This window comes from Hylobates moloch, unplaced genomic scaffold (assembly GCF_009828535.3).
Source record: "Hylobates moloch isolate HMO894 unplaced genomic scaffold, HMol_V3 SCAFFOLD_6, whole genome shotgun sequence".
NCBI classification, from domain to species: Eukaryota; Metazoa; Chordata; class Mammalia; order Primates; family Hylobatidae; genus Hylobates; species Hylobates moloch.
Window position 1 is genome coordinate 103,750,748 of NW_026652281.1, and position 16,436 is coordinate 103,767,183.

A 16,436-nucleotide genomic window follows, 5' to 3' on the forward strand; every position below is an offset into this window, starting at 1 on the left:
AAAAAAAAAAAAAAAAAAAAAAAAAAAGCATATACATCTTATGTAGCCTCACATTTCCATATAGATGTCTCACTGTTAACTCGACTATGGTGTGACTAGCATTGACAACATTAATCTTTTTCCAAAATCAGTGACTTCACATTATTATTATTATTATTTTTTTTTTTTTTGAGACAGAGTCTCGCTCTGTCGCCCAAGCTGGAGTACAGTGGCCCAATCTTGGCTCACTGCAAGCTCCGCCTCCTGGATTCACTCCATTCTCCTGCCTCAGCCTCCCAAGTAGGTGGGACTACAGGCACCTGCCACCATGCCCAGCTAATTTTTTGTATTTTTAGTAGAGATGGGGTTTTACCGTGTTAGCCAGGATGGTCTCGATCTCCTGACCTTGTGATCTGCCCGCCTTGGCCTCCCAAAGTGCTGGGATTACAGGTGTGAGCCACCGTGCCCAGCCCACATTATTATTTTTTTAAGAGACAAAGTCTCACACTCTGTCGCCCAGGCTGGAGTTTAGTGGCATAATCATAGCTCACTGTAACCTTGAACTCCTGGGATCAGGCAGCCCTCCCACCTCAGCCTTCCAAGTAGCTAGGACTACAGGAGCACACCACCATGCTCAGCTAGTGTGTGTGTGTGTGTGTGTGTGTGTGTGTGTGTGTGTATATGTGGAGATGGGGGTCTCATTGTGTTGCTGGTCTTGAACTCCTGGCCTCAAGCAGTCCTCCTGCCTCAGCCTCCCAAAGTGTTGAGATTACTGGTGTGAGCCATGATGGCCAGCCTTATACTTTGTTTCCTAGTGATACCATCATTCTCCTGGGTACTGAAGCTCAGATCTGACTTATTCAATCCCTCTATTATTCTGTGTATAGTTAGTTACGAAAATCTCTTTAGGGCCTTCTGGGAAAGATTCATTCATCCTTTCCATTCATTCATCCCTTTCCATTTCTATTTTCTATTTATGATCCTGCTTCCACCCTAGTTTAAACTTTCAGCACACATGATTTTAGTGCCTCAGCCCTCTTAACTTGTTTCCATGATTTCATCCTTTCTCTGTCATAGAGGCTTAATTGATTTTTATCATATGCTTACCTGAAGCTCCTGAAAGGGCAGGAATTTATTCTTAATATAGGATGTAGGCAAGCACAAGATAAGGAGACTCAGATATTATATTTTAAATATTGTAGTCTCCTCTCAGGGAACTGACCTTTATGTATCTGAATCAAGTCAAGTAACATGAAGATCAGAGGGAATGATATTTCAGAGGCATAAAATATTAAGTGTGAAAGCCCTGACATTAGGAATGAGCTTGAGTGGTTCATACAATAAGGCCAGCAAGGCTAGAGCAGACTGTGGAAAGGGCATGGCCAACAGTTTAGCCAGGGCCCTATTCACCTTATGCTGTGTAAACCATCATAGGGAATTTGAATTTGTTCTAAATGTGGAGGGAAACCATTAGAGAGTTCTGAGGAGGGGAGTCAAAGTTATCCAATTCATGTTAACAAGTTTATTCTGACTCTTGGATAGAGAATGGGCTATAGGGCAACAAGAGGGAAGACAGAGAGCAGTTACAAGGCTATTGCAATAGTCCAGGCTTTAATTGCTTCTTTATAAATGTTATAGGACTGAAAACTATCCTGGGTAAAATTACATTACCTAATAATAGGCAAAAGTCTTAATGTCTTCTTCTGGTTACAGGGAGGATAACCAATAAATTGTGAAGTTGCCTGGTTACAAATTCCACTGTAAAGCCAAGGCTGGGCAAGTAGGCGGGAATAAAACTCACCTGTAAGACTCCACCAAATACAAGGAGGCTACCATCCCAAGGAGGAGGAGGCATGGCAGGAGAAGTGAGACCCCCTCATTTCATAGTTTTACCTACCGAAGGCAGAAACCCTTAGGCACTTAGGCTGTCATTTACAAAGACTGAAGTATTATCAGGAGAGCTGAAAGAAGTCTCTCCAAGCCAATCTCAAAAGACCCAAGATCTAGTAACATGGCTGAAGAGATACCCTGAGGCTCAGAAATAAAGAGCAAGACTGAAGAGCATAGAGAACTCCTCATAGATTAAAAAATCATCAGCCAGGTGGTAAATCAGAGGAAGGTCTTCCAACAGTTTCAAGGACCAGAGACTTGGTTGTGAAGCATAGGTAGATCTCTGGAATCTGGCCAGCTCTCAGATTACTCACCAGGCAGAAGAGAGAGACATTCCACCCGCCAGGCCTTTAAAGCCAGTGCTATACTGAATCAGACTATAGCTTCAGTTGAAGTCCAGACACAGTTTAAGAACTATGACCTTACAAAAGAAATAGCATGCCCCTTTCTGGAGGTAAATATTTTCTGCTTGAGTCTCTAGACTTTCTTTATACTAAATGTCCATTAAAACAATAACCGTACACACACAAGAAAATGTGGCCCACATTAAAGAGAGAAAACACTCAATGGTAGCAGACTGAGAGAAGGCTTAGATTAGATATTGGAAAGAGACTTTAGAATTACTATAATAAGAATCCTAAATTACCTTGAGGAAAAGGTGGATTCCGTATACATGAAAAGATGGAGGAATTTCAGTAGGGCAGAGACAGTTTTTTATTTTAAGTTAAATGGATTGGCTGGGTGCATTGGCTCACGCCTGTAATCCCAGCACTTTGGGAGAAGGGTGGATCGCCTGAGGTCAGGAGTTTGAGACCAGCCTGGCCAACATGGTGAAATCTCGTCCTTACTAAAAATACAAAAATTAGCTGAGTGTGATGGCAGGTGCCTGTAATCAATCCCAGCTTCTCGGGAGGCTGAGGCAAGAGAATCGCTTGAATCTGGGAGGCAGAGGTTGCAGTGGACTGAGATCGTGTCGCTGCACTCCAGCCTGGGGGACAAGAGTGAGACTTCATCTCAAAAACAACAACAACAATAACAACAAAAACAAAAACAAATGGATAATGATGGGGACAAAGATACAAGAGAAGAAAACTGCAAACCAATATCATTCATGAATATACATGCAACAGTTTTCAACAAAATGCTCAGCAACCAAATCCATCAGCACACTACAAAAGTTTATACACCATGATCAAGTGGGATCTATCCCAGGAAAGCAAGAGTGGTTCAACATATGAAAATTAATCTATGTAATATACCACATTAGTAGAATGAAGAGAAAAACCATGTGGTCATCTCAGTTGATAGAGAAAAAAACCTTTGACAAAATTCAGCAGGCTTTCATGATTTAAAAAAAGCAAAATAGCTGGGCACAGTCACTCACACCTGTAATCTCAGCACTTTGGGAGGTCGAGGCGGGCAGATCCCCTGAGGTCAGGAGTTCAGATAGGCCTGGCCAACATGGTGAAACCCCATCTGTACTAAAAATACAAAAATTAGCCGGGAATGTTGGTGGGTGCCTGTAATCCCAGCTACTCGGGAGGCTGAGGCAGGAAAATCGCTTGAACCCAGGAGGCAGAGGTTGCAGTGAGCAGAGATCGTACCACTGTACTCCAGCCTGGGCGACAGAGCGAGACTCCATCTCAAAAAACAAAACAAAACGAAACAAAACAAAGCAGCAAACTGAAAATAGAGGGAAACTTAGTGTGATCAAGAGGATTCTTGAAAAACTCACACCTAATATCATACTTAATGGTTAAAGACGGAAAGGTTTCCCTCTAACGTCAGGAACAAGACAAGGATGCCTTCTTTCACTACTGTGATTCAGCCTTATGCTAGAAGTCCTAGCCAGAGCAATTAGGCAATAAAAAAGAAAAAAAAAAAGCATAGAAAACAAAGGTACAGACAGATTTTCTCTCTCTCTCAGTCTCTTTCTCTCTCTCCTCCTTCTCTCCCTCTCTCCCTCTCTCTTTCCTGAAGATTGTTGAAGTTGTTGGCTTAAGTAGGCATTTAACTTGGTTGGAGTCAGCCTGGAAAACTTGTCTCGCTGTGGTTGGTGGCAGCTCAAAATCTCATTTCAGTTTTAGCCTTAGCTAGGCTGCTTGGGGTCTGTAAGTTTATACTTATAAAATTGTAAGTTTATAATATATGGAATAGGGGTTTTCAGACTCTTTCTACTAAAACAAAGTGTCTCCGATTTAACAGTCTGTTAGAGGACCTTCCTATATACCCAAATCTTTAGGTCCGGTCTGAATGGTTAATGTTGCCCAGAGTACAGAATCAGTATTTCTTTTGTGTTTTCTATAGCAGTCAGAAAGCTTTGTACAGTTTTGGTTGATGTAGATACTTATCTTAAAAAAAAAAAAAAAACCTACATTCCTTTATGTAACACATTCCAGTGTTTTATTTCTTAAACTAATTTGGAAATTTGGAGGGCTGCTCACTGGTTACTTTTGGTTGTATTTTTTGAAATAACATTTTGTGTATCAATAGTATATGATAGAGATATAATAGACTTACAATTGTTGACATATTGTAAAATGCATGGATAATGAATTGTGCTTTTCTGTGTTTCTTTTTCCTGATTAGCTCCTGGGCTATAATGAAAAGCCGATAAATCTACAAATGTTTATTGGGACAGCAGATGATCGATATTTACGACCTCATGCATTTTACCAGGTGCATCGAATCACTGGGAAGACAGTCGCTACTGCAAGCCAAGAGATAATAATTGCCAGTACAAAAGTTCTGGAAGTTCCTCTTCTTCCTGAAAACAATATGTCAGCCAGGTATTTTGAAATATACCTAAAATGTGCAGTTCTTTTTTTCTCTATACTTTCAGAAAAAAAGTAAATATATTTTTGAATATAAATATAAAATATTGTTCTAAATGGCATTACGTAAATAATGTACATTTAGTACATTTTCTATGAGTGGTAGCATATTTCCAGAAGGAAAATTCAATTCAGTAAGTGTTTTTATACTATATATTACCAGCCAAGCCATATCCTAGGTGATAGGGATATAAATACTGTATCTGGACTTTCATCAAATGGCTCACAGTCTATCTAATAGGGTAGACAATAAGTAAACAATTATGATACAATTGTGATTGTTTTATTTCCTTAAGGAAAACTTTTGACTTTACCTCCAGGCATCCCACTTGACACATTTCCAAATAAGATGAGGTGGCCAACTTCTGAATGAGAATGCAATAGAGTTTTGTACAAAAGGATTAGTTAGGATTATATATAGTTGCCTGTAATAGAAACCTGATATGCAGTGGCTTGAACAGTTAGAGGTTTAGTGTTTTATCACATAAAAGAAATATACAGATAGATATTTTAGAGCTAGCACAGTAGCTGCATAAGTCATTAGGGCCCCAAGCAAGTTTTTTCTTCTTTGCCATCTTTAGCATGTGGTTTCCATCCTAAAGATTGTCTTATGATCTAAAATGGCTGCTGGAGCTCTAGCCATGACATCCTTATTACCAGAAGGGATAATAAGGAGAAAAGTGTGGAGGAAGGGTAAAAGGGAACTCCCACCGGTGTCAAATCCTCTTTTAAGAGCCTTTTCCCAAAACCTACTTAACAACTCTGCATCTCATTGATCATGCTTATATGTAAGGAACACATGTTATATTTACCAGAACACATTGTCACATCAAATAATTTAGGGAGGCTGAGCACCGTGGCTCATGCCTTTAATCTCAGTACTTTGGGAGGCCAAGGCAGGCAGATCACCCGAGCTCAGGAGTTTGAGACCAGCCTGAGCAACGTGGCGAAACCCTGTCTCTACTAAAATTACAAAAATTAGCCGGTTGCGGTGGCGACTCTCTGTAGTCCCAGCTACTTGGGAGACTGAGGTGGGAGGATCACTTGCCCGGGAGGCAGAGGTTGCAGTTAGTCGAGATAGTGCCACTACACTCCAGCCTGGGCAAGAGTGAGATCCTGTCTTTTAAAACAAAAAACAAAGCAATGTAGGGGCCTATTACTAAGGAAGAAGAAAAGAAAGGATATTGAGTAGGCACCTATCAATGGGTAGTAGGCACAACCAGACGTGGGAAACTTAGATTTTTATTACAGAAATTGTTTCAAACTACACTACAGACCTTTCTTTTTTTTTTTATTTTTATTTATTTTTTCGAGATGGAATCTCGCTCTGTGGCCCAGGTTGGAGTGCAGTGGTGCAGTCTTGGCTCACGCAAGCTCCTCCTCCTGGGTTGATGCCATTCTCCTGCCCCAGCCTCGTGAGTAGCTGGGACTAGAGGCACCCGCCACCACGCCCGGCTAATTTTTTTGTATTTTTAGTAGAGACGGGGTTTCACTGTGTTAGCCAGGATGGTCATGATCTCCTGACCTCGTGATCCACCCCTCTTGGCCTCCCAAAGTGCTGGGATTACAGGCGTGAGCCATCATGCCTGGCCCACAGACCTTTCTTAAGGCAGGAATAACATCCATCCCATGCTATTGCAAGAACAGTCCTATAAAACAAATTTCAGCTGGGCGCAGTGGCTCACACCTGTTATCCCAGCACTTTGGGAGGCCGAGGCGGGCGGATTACCTGAGGCCAGGAGTTTGAGACCAGCCTGGCCAACATGGTGAAACCCTGTCTCTGCTAAAAATACAAAAAATTAGCTGGGTGTGGTGGCGGGCGCCTGTAATCCCAGCTACTCGGAAGGCTGAGGCAGGAGAATTGCTTGAACCCCGGAGGTGGAGGCTGCAGTGAGCTGAGATCACTCCATTGCAACAAGAGTGAAACTCCGACTCAAAAAGAAAAAAAAAAACAAAAAAATCGGATTTCAGTCTTGAGCTCTCTTCACTTAAATTTATATTTAAATAAACTTTTTAGATGAGCTGAGTGTACCCCCTGAGGACATACAAAATGATATGTTTCTATTAGGTAAAATAAAAATTGCCTTAATACATAACTTATTTTGGGCGGATCACTTGAGGTCAGGAGTTCGAGACCAGCCTGGCTAATATGGTGAAACCCCAACTCTACTAAAAAATAGAAAAATTGGCTGGGCATAGTGGTCCTGTCTGTAGTCCCAGCTGCTCAGGAGGCTGAGGCTTGAGAATCGCTTGAACCCAGGAGGCAGAGGTTGTTGTGACCCCAGATTGCGCCATTGCACTCCAGCCTGGGTGACAGAGTGAGACTTAGTCTCAAAAAAACAAACAAACAAAAAAAACAAAAAAAAAACCCTTATTCTGTTATTTATTACCAGAAAAGAAAAGTTAATATAAATTTAAATAAAATCTTATTTTTGCCTGCTTTGGTTCAAATGGACAGTACTCAAGAACCCAACCCAGCAAATCGTTGCATAGGGGCTATGACAGAGTTTTTTCACAGCAAAGGCAGACAGCTAGCTGATAATCTCTACTCTTAAATTTTTTTTTTTTTTTAGACTGTCTAAATCTGTTGCCCAGGCTGGAGTGCAGTGGCACCATCTTGGCTCACTACAACCTCTGCCTCCCAGGCTCAAATGATTCTTGTGCTTCAGCCACCCAAGTAGCTGAGATTGCACACGTGCACCACCACTCCTGGCTAATTTTTGTATTTTTAGTAGAGACAGGGTTTTGCCATGTTGACCAGGCTGGTCTCGACCTCCTGGCCTCAAGCAGTCCACTCACTTTAGCCTCCCAAAATGCTAGGATTATAGATGTGAGCCACTGCACCGGCCTTAAACATTTGTGTTCTATAATGTAGAAAGAACTTTGGAATCTCAGCCTGTATTTATTCAGATACTCGAGCAAAACTTTCTTGAGAAAAATACTGACACCAGGCATCCTATTGGACACATTTTCAAATAAGGTAAGATGCCCAACCTCTGAATGAGAATACAAGTAGGCTTCTTCCCTTTTGTTCTGGGATCTTACTTTTTTATATGGCATCAGAAGCATGTGATATGTGATTAGTCAGCTGTAGAGGGAAATTTAAAAATCACCTTTGAACTATCTTTTTCCAAAAACTTAGGAAATTGATCCCTAGATGATAGTTTGCAGGCCATGTTTGCATTCATTCCTCTGGATATTCAAAGCACGATATTCGAATCAAGTTAAATAGAAAAATCACAAGTTTATTCTGTTTCTTAACTTGGCTTGAGGGACAGTATGAGAAATAGCCATAAACATACTTCATAATCTGAAAAACCACTATTAAAGACAGTTTCTCTTAGGTTGATCACTATTGCATGTGTGTGTGCATGCACACACAAACACAGTCCTTTCAACTTAAAGGAAAAAAGTTAGTGATTCCCGATGGCATGGTAGATTTTGCTTTACCATACAACAAGCGGCCTATAACAACTTTATCACATTTACTTTTTGCCTTGGCTTCCAGGAACTTCATAGTCAAGCCCATTTACAGTAATTATAGTAATTTGTACAACTCTAGATTTGGAGTTAACTTCCTATTGTGTTTTAAAATTTTTCCTATTTATTTTTCCTTGGCTTTATTTGTATCTATATTGTTAAATGCCTCATATCCTTTCTGAAAATAATATGTAAACCAATAAATAGAAAAGAGTACAATAATTTCTATGAAAAATTATCAAGAAATTGAGAAAGGCTCATATCCCAAATAATATGAAAGAATTGGAGCAGTAGCATCTAAATTTACCTGTCTCCTTCATCATTTTCCATTTACTAGCACACGGAACAAGGGTAATAGTCATAATTTATGTCCCTTCCTCAACCAGATCTAGCACATACTGTGTATATTAGACCAGAAAGGACCAGGCTGCAGAAATACCACTATGACTAGTAACATACAGCTAGTCCTCCTCCTGCAACCCTACCACACACATACCTGAAACTTCTTGACCATACTGTCTGCTCTGTACTGGTAGATTGTGGAACAGGAGTTCTGTAGGACCCAAGCATTATGTATGTTGGAGAAAGGATTAAATAAGGGGCAACTAGGATGTTACTAAACCTAAGAACCTTTTTTAGGTACTGTAGATAACAGGGTAGCTAAAGATGAATGAGCCTGTTTACTCAGTAGCTAATTGCTAGGATAAACTAGTATCCTAGTAGCTTGTTGAATGTAACTATATTATCCAGTACAGTGGTTGAATATAATATAGTTCCAGATAATGGTAGGTTTAAAATTCCCAGGTGATAGATAAGACCATGGTTCAAAATAATTTATGCATAAGTGAGCCTTAAGTATGTATTAAGTGTCTTTACTGTTATCTTAAGGCAATCAGGTGTGGAAAAATTCGTAGATATTCCCTTGGTTCTGCCTACTAAGCCACGGGCTTGGTTATTTCAAGCCTAATCTCTTTTTTAAGACCATTACACTAACCCATAAGCCATAGAGCTACCCTACAAGATGCTTTAAATATAGGATGCCAGTATTTATTGCCTTAGCTCTTTGCAGCCCCTCTGTTTTTTAACATTGGATTAATATTGATGTAGCAGTGCTACACCTTGATTTAAAATGGCGTGGTGGCTCATGCCTGTAATCCCAGCTCTTTGGGAGGCTGAGGTGGGCGGATCACGAGATCAGGAGATTGAGACCATCCTGGCCAACATGGTGAAACCCCGTCTCTACTGAAAATACAAAAAAATTAGCTGAGCGTGGTGGTGCATGCCTGTAATCCCAGCTACTTGGGAGGCTGAGGCAGGAGAATCCCTTGAACCCGGGAGGCGGAGGTTGTAGTAAGCCAAGATGGCGCCACTGCACTCCACCCTGGCGACACAGCAAGACTCCGTCTCAAAAAAATTAAAAAAAAAAAAAATAAATAAATAAATGTAGTTTTAAAGATAATTTAATACTTATTTTCACTGCTACATAAGAGTTTTTTTCTTGTTTTATTTTGTTTGCTTTTTTGTTTTTTGCATTTAAGAGTTTTCAGATGTACTTTCTGGTACTGTTATTTCACATCTATTAGGAACTTAGCTTGCTGCTAGAATGCCTTTGCTCAGTACTTAATAACACAGATGATCTCTGCTATTTCCCCTGAAGACCCATGTTGGCATGTTAACATGAATAATCACTAATTTGATATAACTTGGTCAATACTGCTTTGAGCTAAAGCGCAGTTGTTCAATATCAGTTATATAATTTGTTATCTATAAATGGCAAATGCTTTTTTAGTTTTCAAAATTGTTGCATTTTAAAAAATTCTTCTCCTGTGTCTTTCTGAAGATGAAAAATTTTGAGTGGCTTAATTCCTTTTGGGAGTCTGCCTTCTGTTTTACTGGTTGTCTTTTTTTTTTTTTTTCTTTTTCTTTTTTTTTTGGTGGAGATGGAGTCTCGCTCTGTTGCCCAGGCTGGAGTGCAGTGGCGTGATCTCGGCTCATTGCAACCTCTGCCTCCTGGGCTCAAGCAGTTTTCCTGCCTCGGCCCCCCAAGTAGCTGAGACTACAGGCACATGCCACCATGCCTGGCTAATTTTTGTATTTTAGCAGAGACAGAGTTTCACCGTGTTGGCCAGGCTGGTCTCGAAATACTGACCTCAGGTGATCCACTCACCTTGGCCTCCCAGAGTGCTGGGATTACAGGCATGAGCTACTGTGCCCGGCCGGTTCTTGTCTTGGTATCCTAGTTGTGAAACATATTGTCCTTCAAAGTGACTTCTGCAGCCTCTGTGCAATAAGCATTAGGGTTGGAACTGTTAATAGATCCAGTAAGAGGACAGATAACAAGGAATGCCTTGTTAGCAAGGTTAACTAGTATATTTGATCATAATTAGTTATCCATTTGCTTTATGCTTCTAATATGTGAATAACAAAGGTATTTTGTAGCTTCTGTTGTTTCCTGCCATAATAGTGTGTTAAACAGTCATACTTAATAATAAAGTTAGCAGATGATGAAACGTTATACCTTAAATGCAGAACCTTCATCTTATATGTGCATTCCTTAGAAATTCAAGAATTTTAGCCTGATGGATTGTTTTTATTAATAAATACATCACTATAAAAGTCTAAATATGCTGTTGATGGATTATTTGTTGTTCTGACCTAGTTACATGTATAGAATTAAAGAGTCTTTACTTTATTTCAGCTGTCTAGTGCTAACACTCCGTAAATTTAATGGCTTATAGTAATCACTCTATTATTTTGCATGATTCTTTGGGTTGACTGAGCTCAGCTGGTCCATTCACATGGTGTCAGCTGGGGTCACTTAAGTACCTGGATTAAGTGGGAGCTCAGCTAGGGTTGAACATCCAAAATGGCTAGGGTGGCTGGAGTGGTTAGGGATTGTCTGGGCCTTTCTCTGCACCATGCTAGTTGGACTTCTTACTCAGGACTCCAAGATAGCAAAAGTGGAAGTTACCAGCCTTCTTCAGTGCTAGGCTCATAACTTGCATATTGTCACTTCGCCACACTCCATTTGTCAAAGCAAGTCATAGGCCAGTTCTCAAGGAGAGCAGGCATAGATATTCTACATCTTAATGGCAGTAGGAAAGGCATGCAAATACTGGAATGAAGAGGAATTATTAACTTTGCAGACAATCTACTATACTTAGTTTTGCACTTTATCATACAAAAATATTTTTAATGCCTAAACTTCAGTTTAGCAGAGAAAGCAATCATACATATTTTTCTTTTTTGACCTAATTTTGGGTAGTTTTTTTCTGACAAATTAACAATTTCTATTTAGTTGAGTTGTTTATAACCACGATTATCAATAAACAAATTAAATTTTTATATTTTTCTCTTTAGTATTGATTGTGCAGGTATTTTGAAACTCCGCAATTCAGATATAGAACTTCGAAAAGGAGAAACTGATATTGGCAGAAAGAATACTAGAGTACGACTTGTGTTTCGTGTACACATCCCACAGCCCAGTGGAAAAGTCCTTTCTCTGCAGATAGCCTCTATACCCGTTGAGTGCTGTAAGTGAGCTTGTGATGATGTTTTAAGATCTTGTGTATAATAGCTTATTTTCTGTTTTACTTATAATGTAATGTATGTGTCTGAAGTGCAAACTGAGGCATACAGTCTGGGTTGCTGGTTTGATTTTCTCATGTGGAAATGAGCTAACATGTTTGGGTGAAAGAGTACTGATCTTGGAATTAGAAAATGGTTTCTCATGATAGTTTGACTAGGTAGCTCTGTGAACTACAGACAAACTCTCTTGACCACAGTTTTCTTGTCTGTGAGAATGGGGGGCTTCATGCCATCTGAGGACCAAATCATGAAGCTATGATTCAGATGCTTTTAAGTATCACTTGGTCATCTTTATTTCATTAAAATGTCAGCCTTCATGCTAGGAGGTGCTTACTTCTGGCTGATACTTTAGCTAAATAAGACTTAACAGAGCTTTTGTTCAAATTATTTATAACATCTGATTGAGATAGTGAATGTTTTTTCCTAACATATACAAAACCAAGATACAAGAAAAGACCCTGTAGCCTGACATGTACTCAATCCTGGGGAACTGTGGATCTTGGGCAGATTAGCTGGTATGACTTGAAATATTGAGACTAATACTTAGATCTTTAGGACATAATTTAGAATATTCTGATTCCATGTTTTATTTGCATAGGAGGAAACTGAGGCACAAGTATCTCTAGTACTCATTCAAGGTTATTTGCTTTTTGGTGATAGAGCTGTGCTGCCTAGAAAACAGGTTTTCTTATACTCTTGATTATATAATAGTGTTTTATTTCTGTTAACCATATGTGTTCTTTTTTTTGAGATGGAGATTTACTCTTCTCGCCCAGGTTGGAGTGCAGTGGCGTAATCTTGGCTCACTGCAACCTCCACCTCCTAGGTTCAAGCGATTCTCCTCCCTCAGCCTCCCAAGTAGCTGGGATTACAGGCACCCGTCACCATATCTGGCTAAGTTTTTGTATTTTTAGTAGAGACAGGGTTTCACCATGTTGGCCATGCTGGTCTCGAACTTCTGACCTGAAGTGATCTGCCCACCTCAGCCTCCAAAAGTGCTGGGATTACAGGTGTGAGCCACTGTACCCAGCTTGTATTCTTTTATTATTATTATTACTATTTTTTAGACGGAGCCTCACTCTTTCATCCAGGCTCGAGTGCAATGGCACGATCTCGGCTCACTGCAACCTCCACCTCCTGTGTTCAAGTGATTCTCCTGCCTCAGCTTCCTTAGTAGCTGAGATTACAGGTGTGTGCCACCACACCCAGCTAATTTTTGTATTTTTAGTAGAGACGGGGTTTCACCATGTTCACCAGGCTAGTCTCGAACTCTGACCTTGTGATCTGCCCACCTTGCCCTCCCAAAGTGCTGAGATTACAGGCGTGAGCCACCACACCCAGCCCTGTATTCTTAATTTGGGGCCACATCTGCTATAAAATCTTTCATATATAAAACAGCCTTCTTTTGCTCTTTGCTGAATTGGAGTGATACTTTATCATTTGCCAGTTGACTGTGGGAATCACTGAGTAAATGTGTGGTGAATTAGTTGCAGAACTAATTTTTGTATTTTTAAAATTAAAAAAATGTATTCTTTATATAGATAGGGCCTCACTGTGTTTCTCAAGCTGGTCTCGAACTCCTGGGCACAAGTGATCCTCCCATCTCAGCCTCCCAAAGTTCTGGGATTATAGGCATGAGCTACCACATTCAGCCTATATTAACTTTTTAATGAGTAATACAGGTATATGTTACAAAATTCAGAAATATAGAGTACAAGATAAATTTCCAAGTCAACCAGTTCTCTTGCTTAGAAACAGCTACCATTGCCAGCTTCTTAATTATCCTGCCAGAGGGTTCTATGCCCATGTAAGCATAGATCACTCTATTTTTTTTTAATGCTTTAATTCTTTTTTTAAATTTTTTTATTTTTTTAATTTTTTATTATTATACTTTAGGTTTTAGGGTACATGTGCACAATGTGCAGGTTTGTTACATATGTATCCATGTGCCATGTTGGTTTGCTGCACCCATTAACTCCTCATTTAGTATTAGGTATATCTCCTAATGTTGTCCCTCCCCCCTCCCCCCACCCCAGATCACTCTATTTTTAAAGCAAAATTATTAATTCATTTATTTGAGCAGGGTCTCACTCTTCTGCCCAGGCTGGAGTGCAATGGCATGATCTCAGTTCACTGCAGCCACCTCCTCTCAGGCTTGAGTAATCCTCCCACCTCAGCCTCCCAAGTAGCTGGGACTACAGGCACAAGCCACCACAACTGACTAATTTTTGCATTTTTCCCCATGTTGCCCAGGTTGATCTTGAACTCCTGGACTTAAGTGATCTGCCCACCTTGGCCTCTCAAAGTGCTGGGATTACAGGCGTGAGCCACCATGCTTGGCTGGCAAAGTAATTTAAATAATTCAAGTTCATAGAGTAGTTTGAGTGTGTGAGATGAAGTTACACTAAAATGATTCTTAATTTTTTTTCTTTTTTAAAAAATAAAATTGGCCAGGCGCCGTGGCTTGTGACTGTAATCCCAGCACTTTGGGAGGCCAAGGCAGGTGGATCACCTGAGGTCAGGAGTTTGAGACCAGCCTGGCCAACATGGTGAAACCCTGTCTTTACGAAAAATACAAAAATTAGCTGGGCGTGGTGGCACGCGCCTGTAATCCCAGCCACTCCAGAGGCTGAGGCAGGAGAATCGCTTGAACCCAGGAGGCAGAGGTTGCAGTGAGCCGAGATCACACCATTGCACTCCAGACTGGGCAACGAGCGAAACTCCATCTCAGAAAAAAGAAAGGAAATGGATGGAGTGGGGAGAAAGGTGGGACGTAGAGAACTTCTAGGAGCACCACTGCACTCCCGCCTGGGCGACAGAGTGAGACTCCATCTCAAAAATAAATAATAAAAAATAAAAATAAAATTAACGTGATTATGGAGAATATAGAAAACGCAAAATGGGGCTGGGCATGGTGGCTCACGCCTCTAATCCCAGCACTTTGGGAGGCCGAGGTGGGCAGATCACAAGGTCAAGAGATCGACACCATCCTGGCCAACACGATGAAACTCCATCTCTACTAAAAATACAAAAATTAGATGGGCGTGGTGGCGTGTGCCTGTAGTCCCAGCTACTCGGGAGGTTGAGGCAAAGGAATCACTTGAACCTGGGAGGTGGGGTTGCAGTGAGCCGAGATCATGCTGTTGTACTCCATCCTGGCAACAGAACGAGATTCCGTCTCAAAAAAAAAAAGCACAAAATGGTACAAAGAATAGTGTAATATTAAATTATTTTGTAATATTACTATTTATATATAGTCAGTATTAACCTTTTCTGGCTTTTTTTTTTTTTTTTTTTTTGAGACGGAGTGTCCCTGTGTGGTCCAGGCTGGAGTGCAGTGGTGCAATCTCGACTGACTGCAACCTCTGCCTCCCAGGTTCAAGTAATTCTTGTGCCTCAGCCTCCCAAGTAGCTGGGATTACAGGTGCCTGCCACCACACACAGCTGATTTTTGTATTTTTAGTAGAGATGGGATTTTACCATGTTGGTCACACTGGCCTTGAACTACTGACTTCAAGTAATCTGCCCACCTCAGCCTCCCAAAGTGCTGGGATTACAGGCATAAGCCACTGTGCCCAGCCTGGATTTTCTTTTATTGTAGTTATATGTCTTTTTGTAAACACACATACACACACAATGTTTTTTAATTGGGCTTATCTGATACAGTTTTATATCTTGTTTTGTAGTTTTCACTTATACTATCATAGACATTTTCTTCTGTTATTAAATATTCTTCAAAAATATTATTTTCATCACACAAGTAGTTTTTTGGCATGTTTATGCCATCTGTTGAACACATTTTTATTTTTTTTTTGAGATGGAGTCTTGCTCTGTCCCCCAGGCTGGAGTACAGTGGCACGATCTCAGCTCACTGCAACCTCCGCCTCCTGGGTTCAAACAATTCCCCCAGCTCAGCCTCCCGAGTAGCTGTGATTACAGGTGCTTACCACCACGCCTGGCTAATTTTTGTATTTTTCAATAGAGATGGGGTTTCACCATGTTGGCCAGGTTGGTCTTGAACTCCTGACCTCAGATGATCTGCCGGCCTTGGTCTCCCTAAAGTGCTGGGATTACAGGTGTGAACCAACACGCCCAGCCTGAACACACTTTTGCTGTTACTTAGAACGTACCTGTAATCAGTGTTTGTTTTCAGGCCCCTTCTCTATGACCTGTTCGGAACAGTAGAGATATGAATATTGTCTAAGATGTAGGTTGGTGCTTGGTACATCCCAAGTAATAATTGTTCCTAAATCCCATACCTATCTTTTTTTTTTTTTTTTTCTTGAGACAGAGTCTCACTCTATTGCCCAGGCTGGAGTGCAATGGCATGATCTTGGCTAGCTGCACTCTTCGCCTCCCAGGTTCAAGAGATTCTCCTGCCTCAGCCTCCCAAATAGCTGAGATTACATGCATGCACCACTGCACCCGACTAATTTTTTTATTTTTGAATAAAGATGGGGTTTCACCATGTTGGCCAGGCTAGTCTGAAACTCCTGACCTCAGGTGATCCACCTGCCTCTGCCTCTCAAAGTGCTGGGATTACAGGTATGAGCCACTACGCCTGGCTGCATACACATCTTTTTTCTTTTCTTTTTTCTTTTTCTTTTTTTTTTTTTTAAGATGGAGTCTCGCTGTTTCACCCAGGGATGGAGTGCAGTGGTGCAA

At 40.7% G+C, this 16,436-nt stretch overlaps 1 protein-coding gene across 8 annotated transcripts in view; it reads left to right on the forward strand.

Moving 5' to 3' along the window:
• The window catches only part of NFATC3 (nuclear factor of activated T cells 3), a 174,836-nt gene that overhangs the window by 82,921 nt on the left and 75,479 nt on the right, over positions 1 to 16,436 (forward strand). For all 8 annotated transcript variants that reach the window (XM_058441135.1, XM_058441131.1, XM_032157708.2 and 5 more), the window contains exons 4-5: positions 4,459 to 4,658; positions 11,544 to 11,716. In XM_058441135.1, coding sequence (XP_058297118.1) covers positions 4,459 to 4,658; positions 11,544 to 11,716 — 373 coding nt within the window. The remainder of the gene's footprint in view (positions 1 to 4,458; positions 4,659 to 11,543; positions 11,717 to 16,436) is intronic.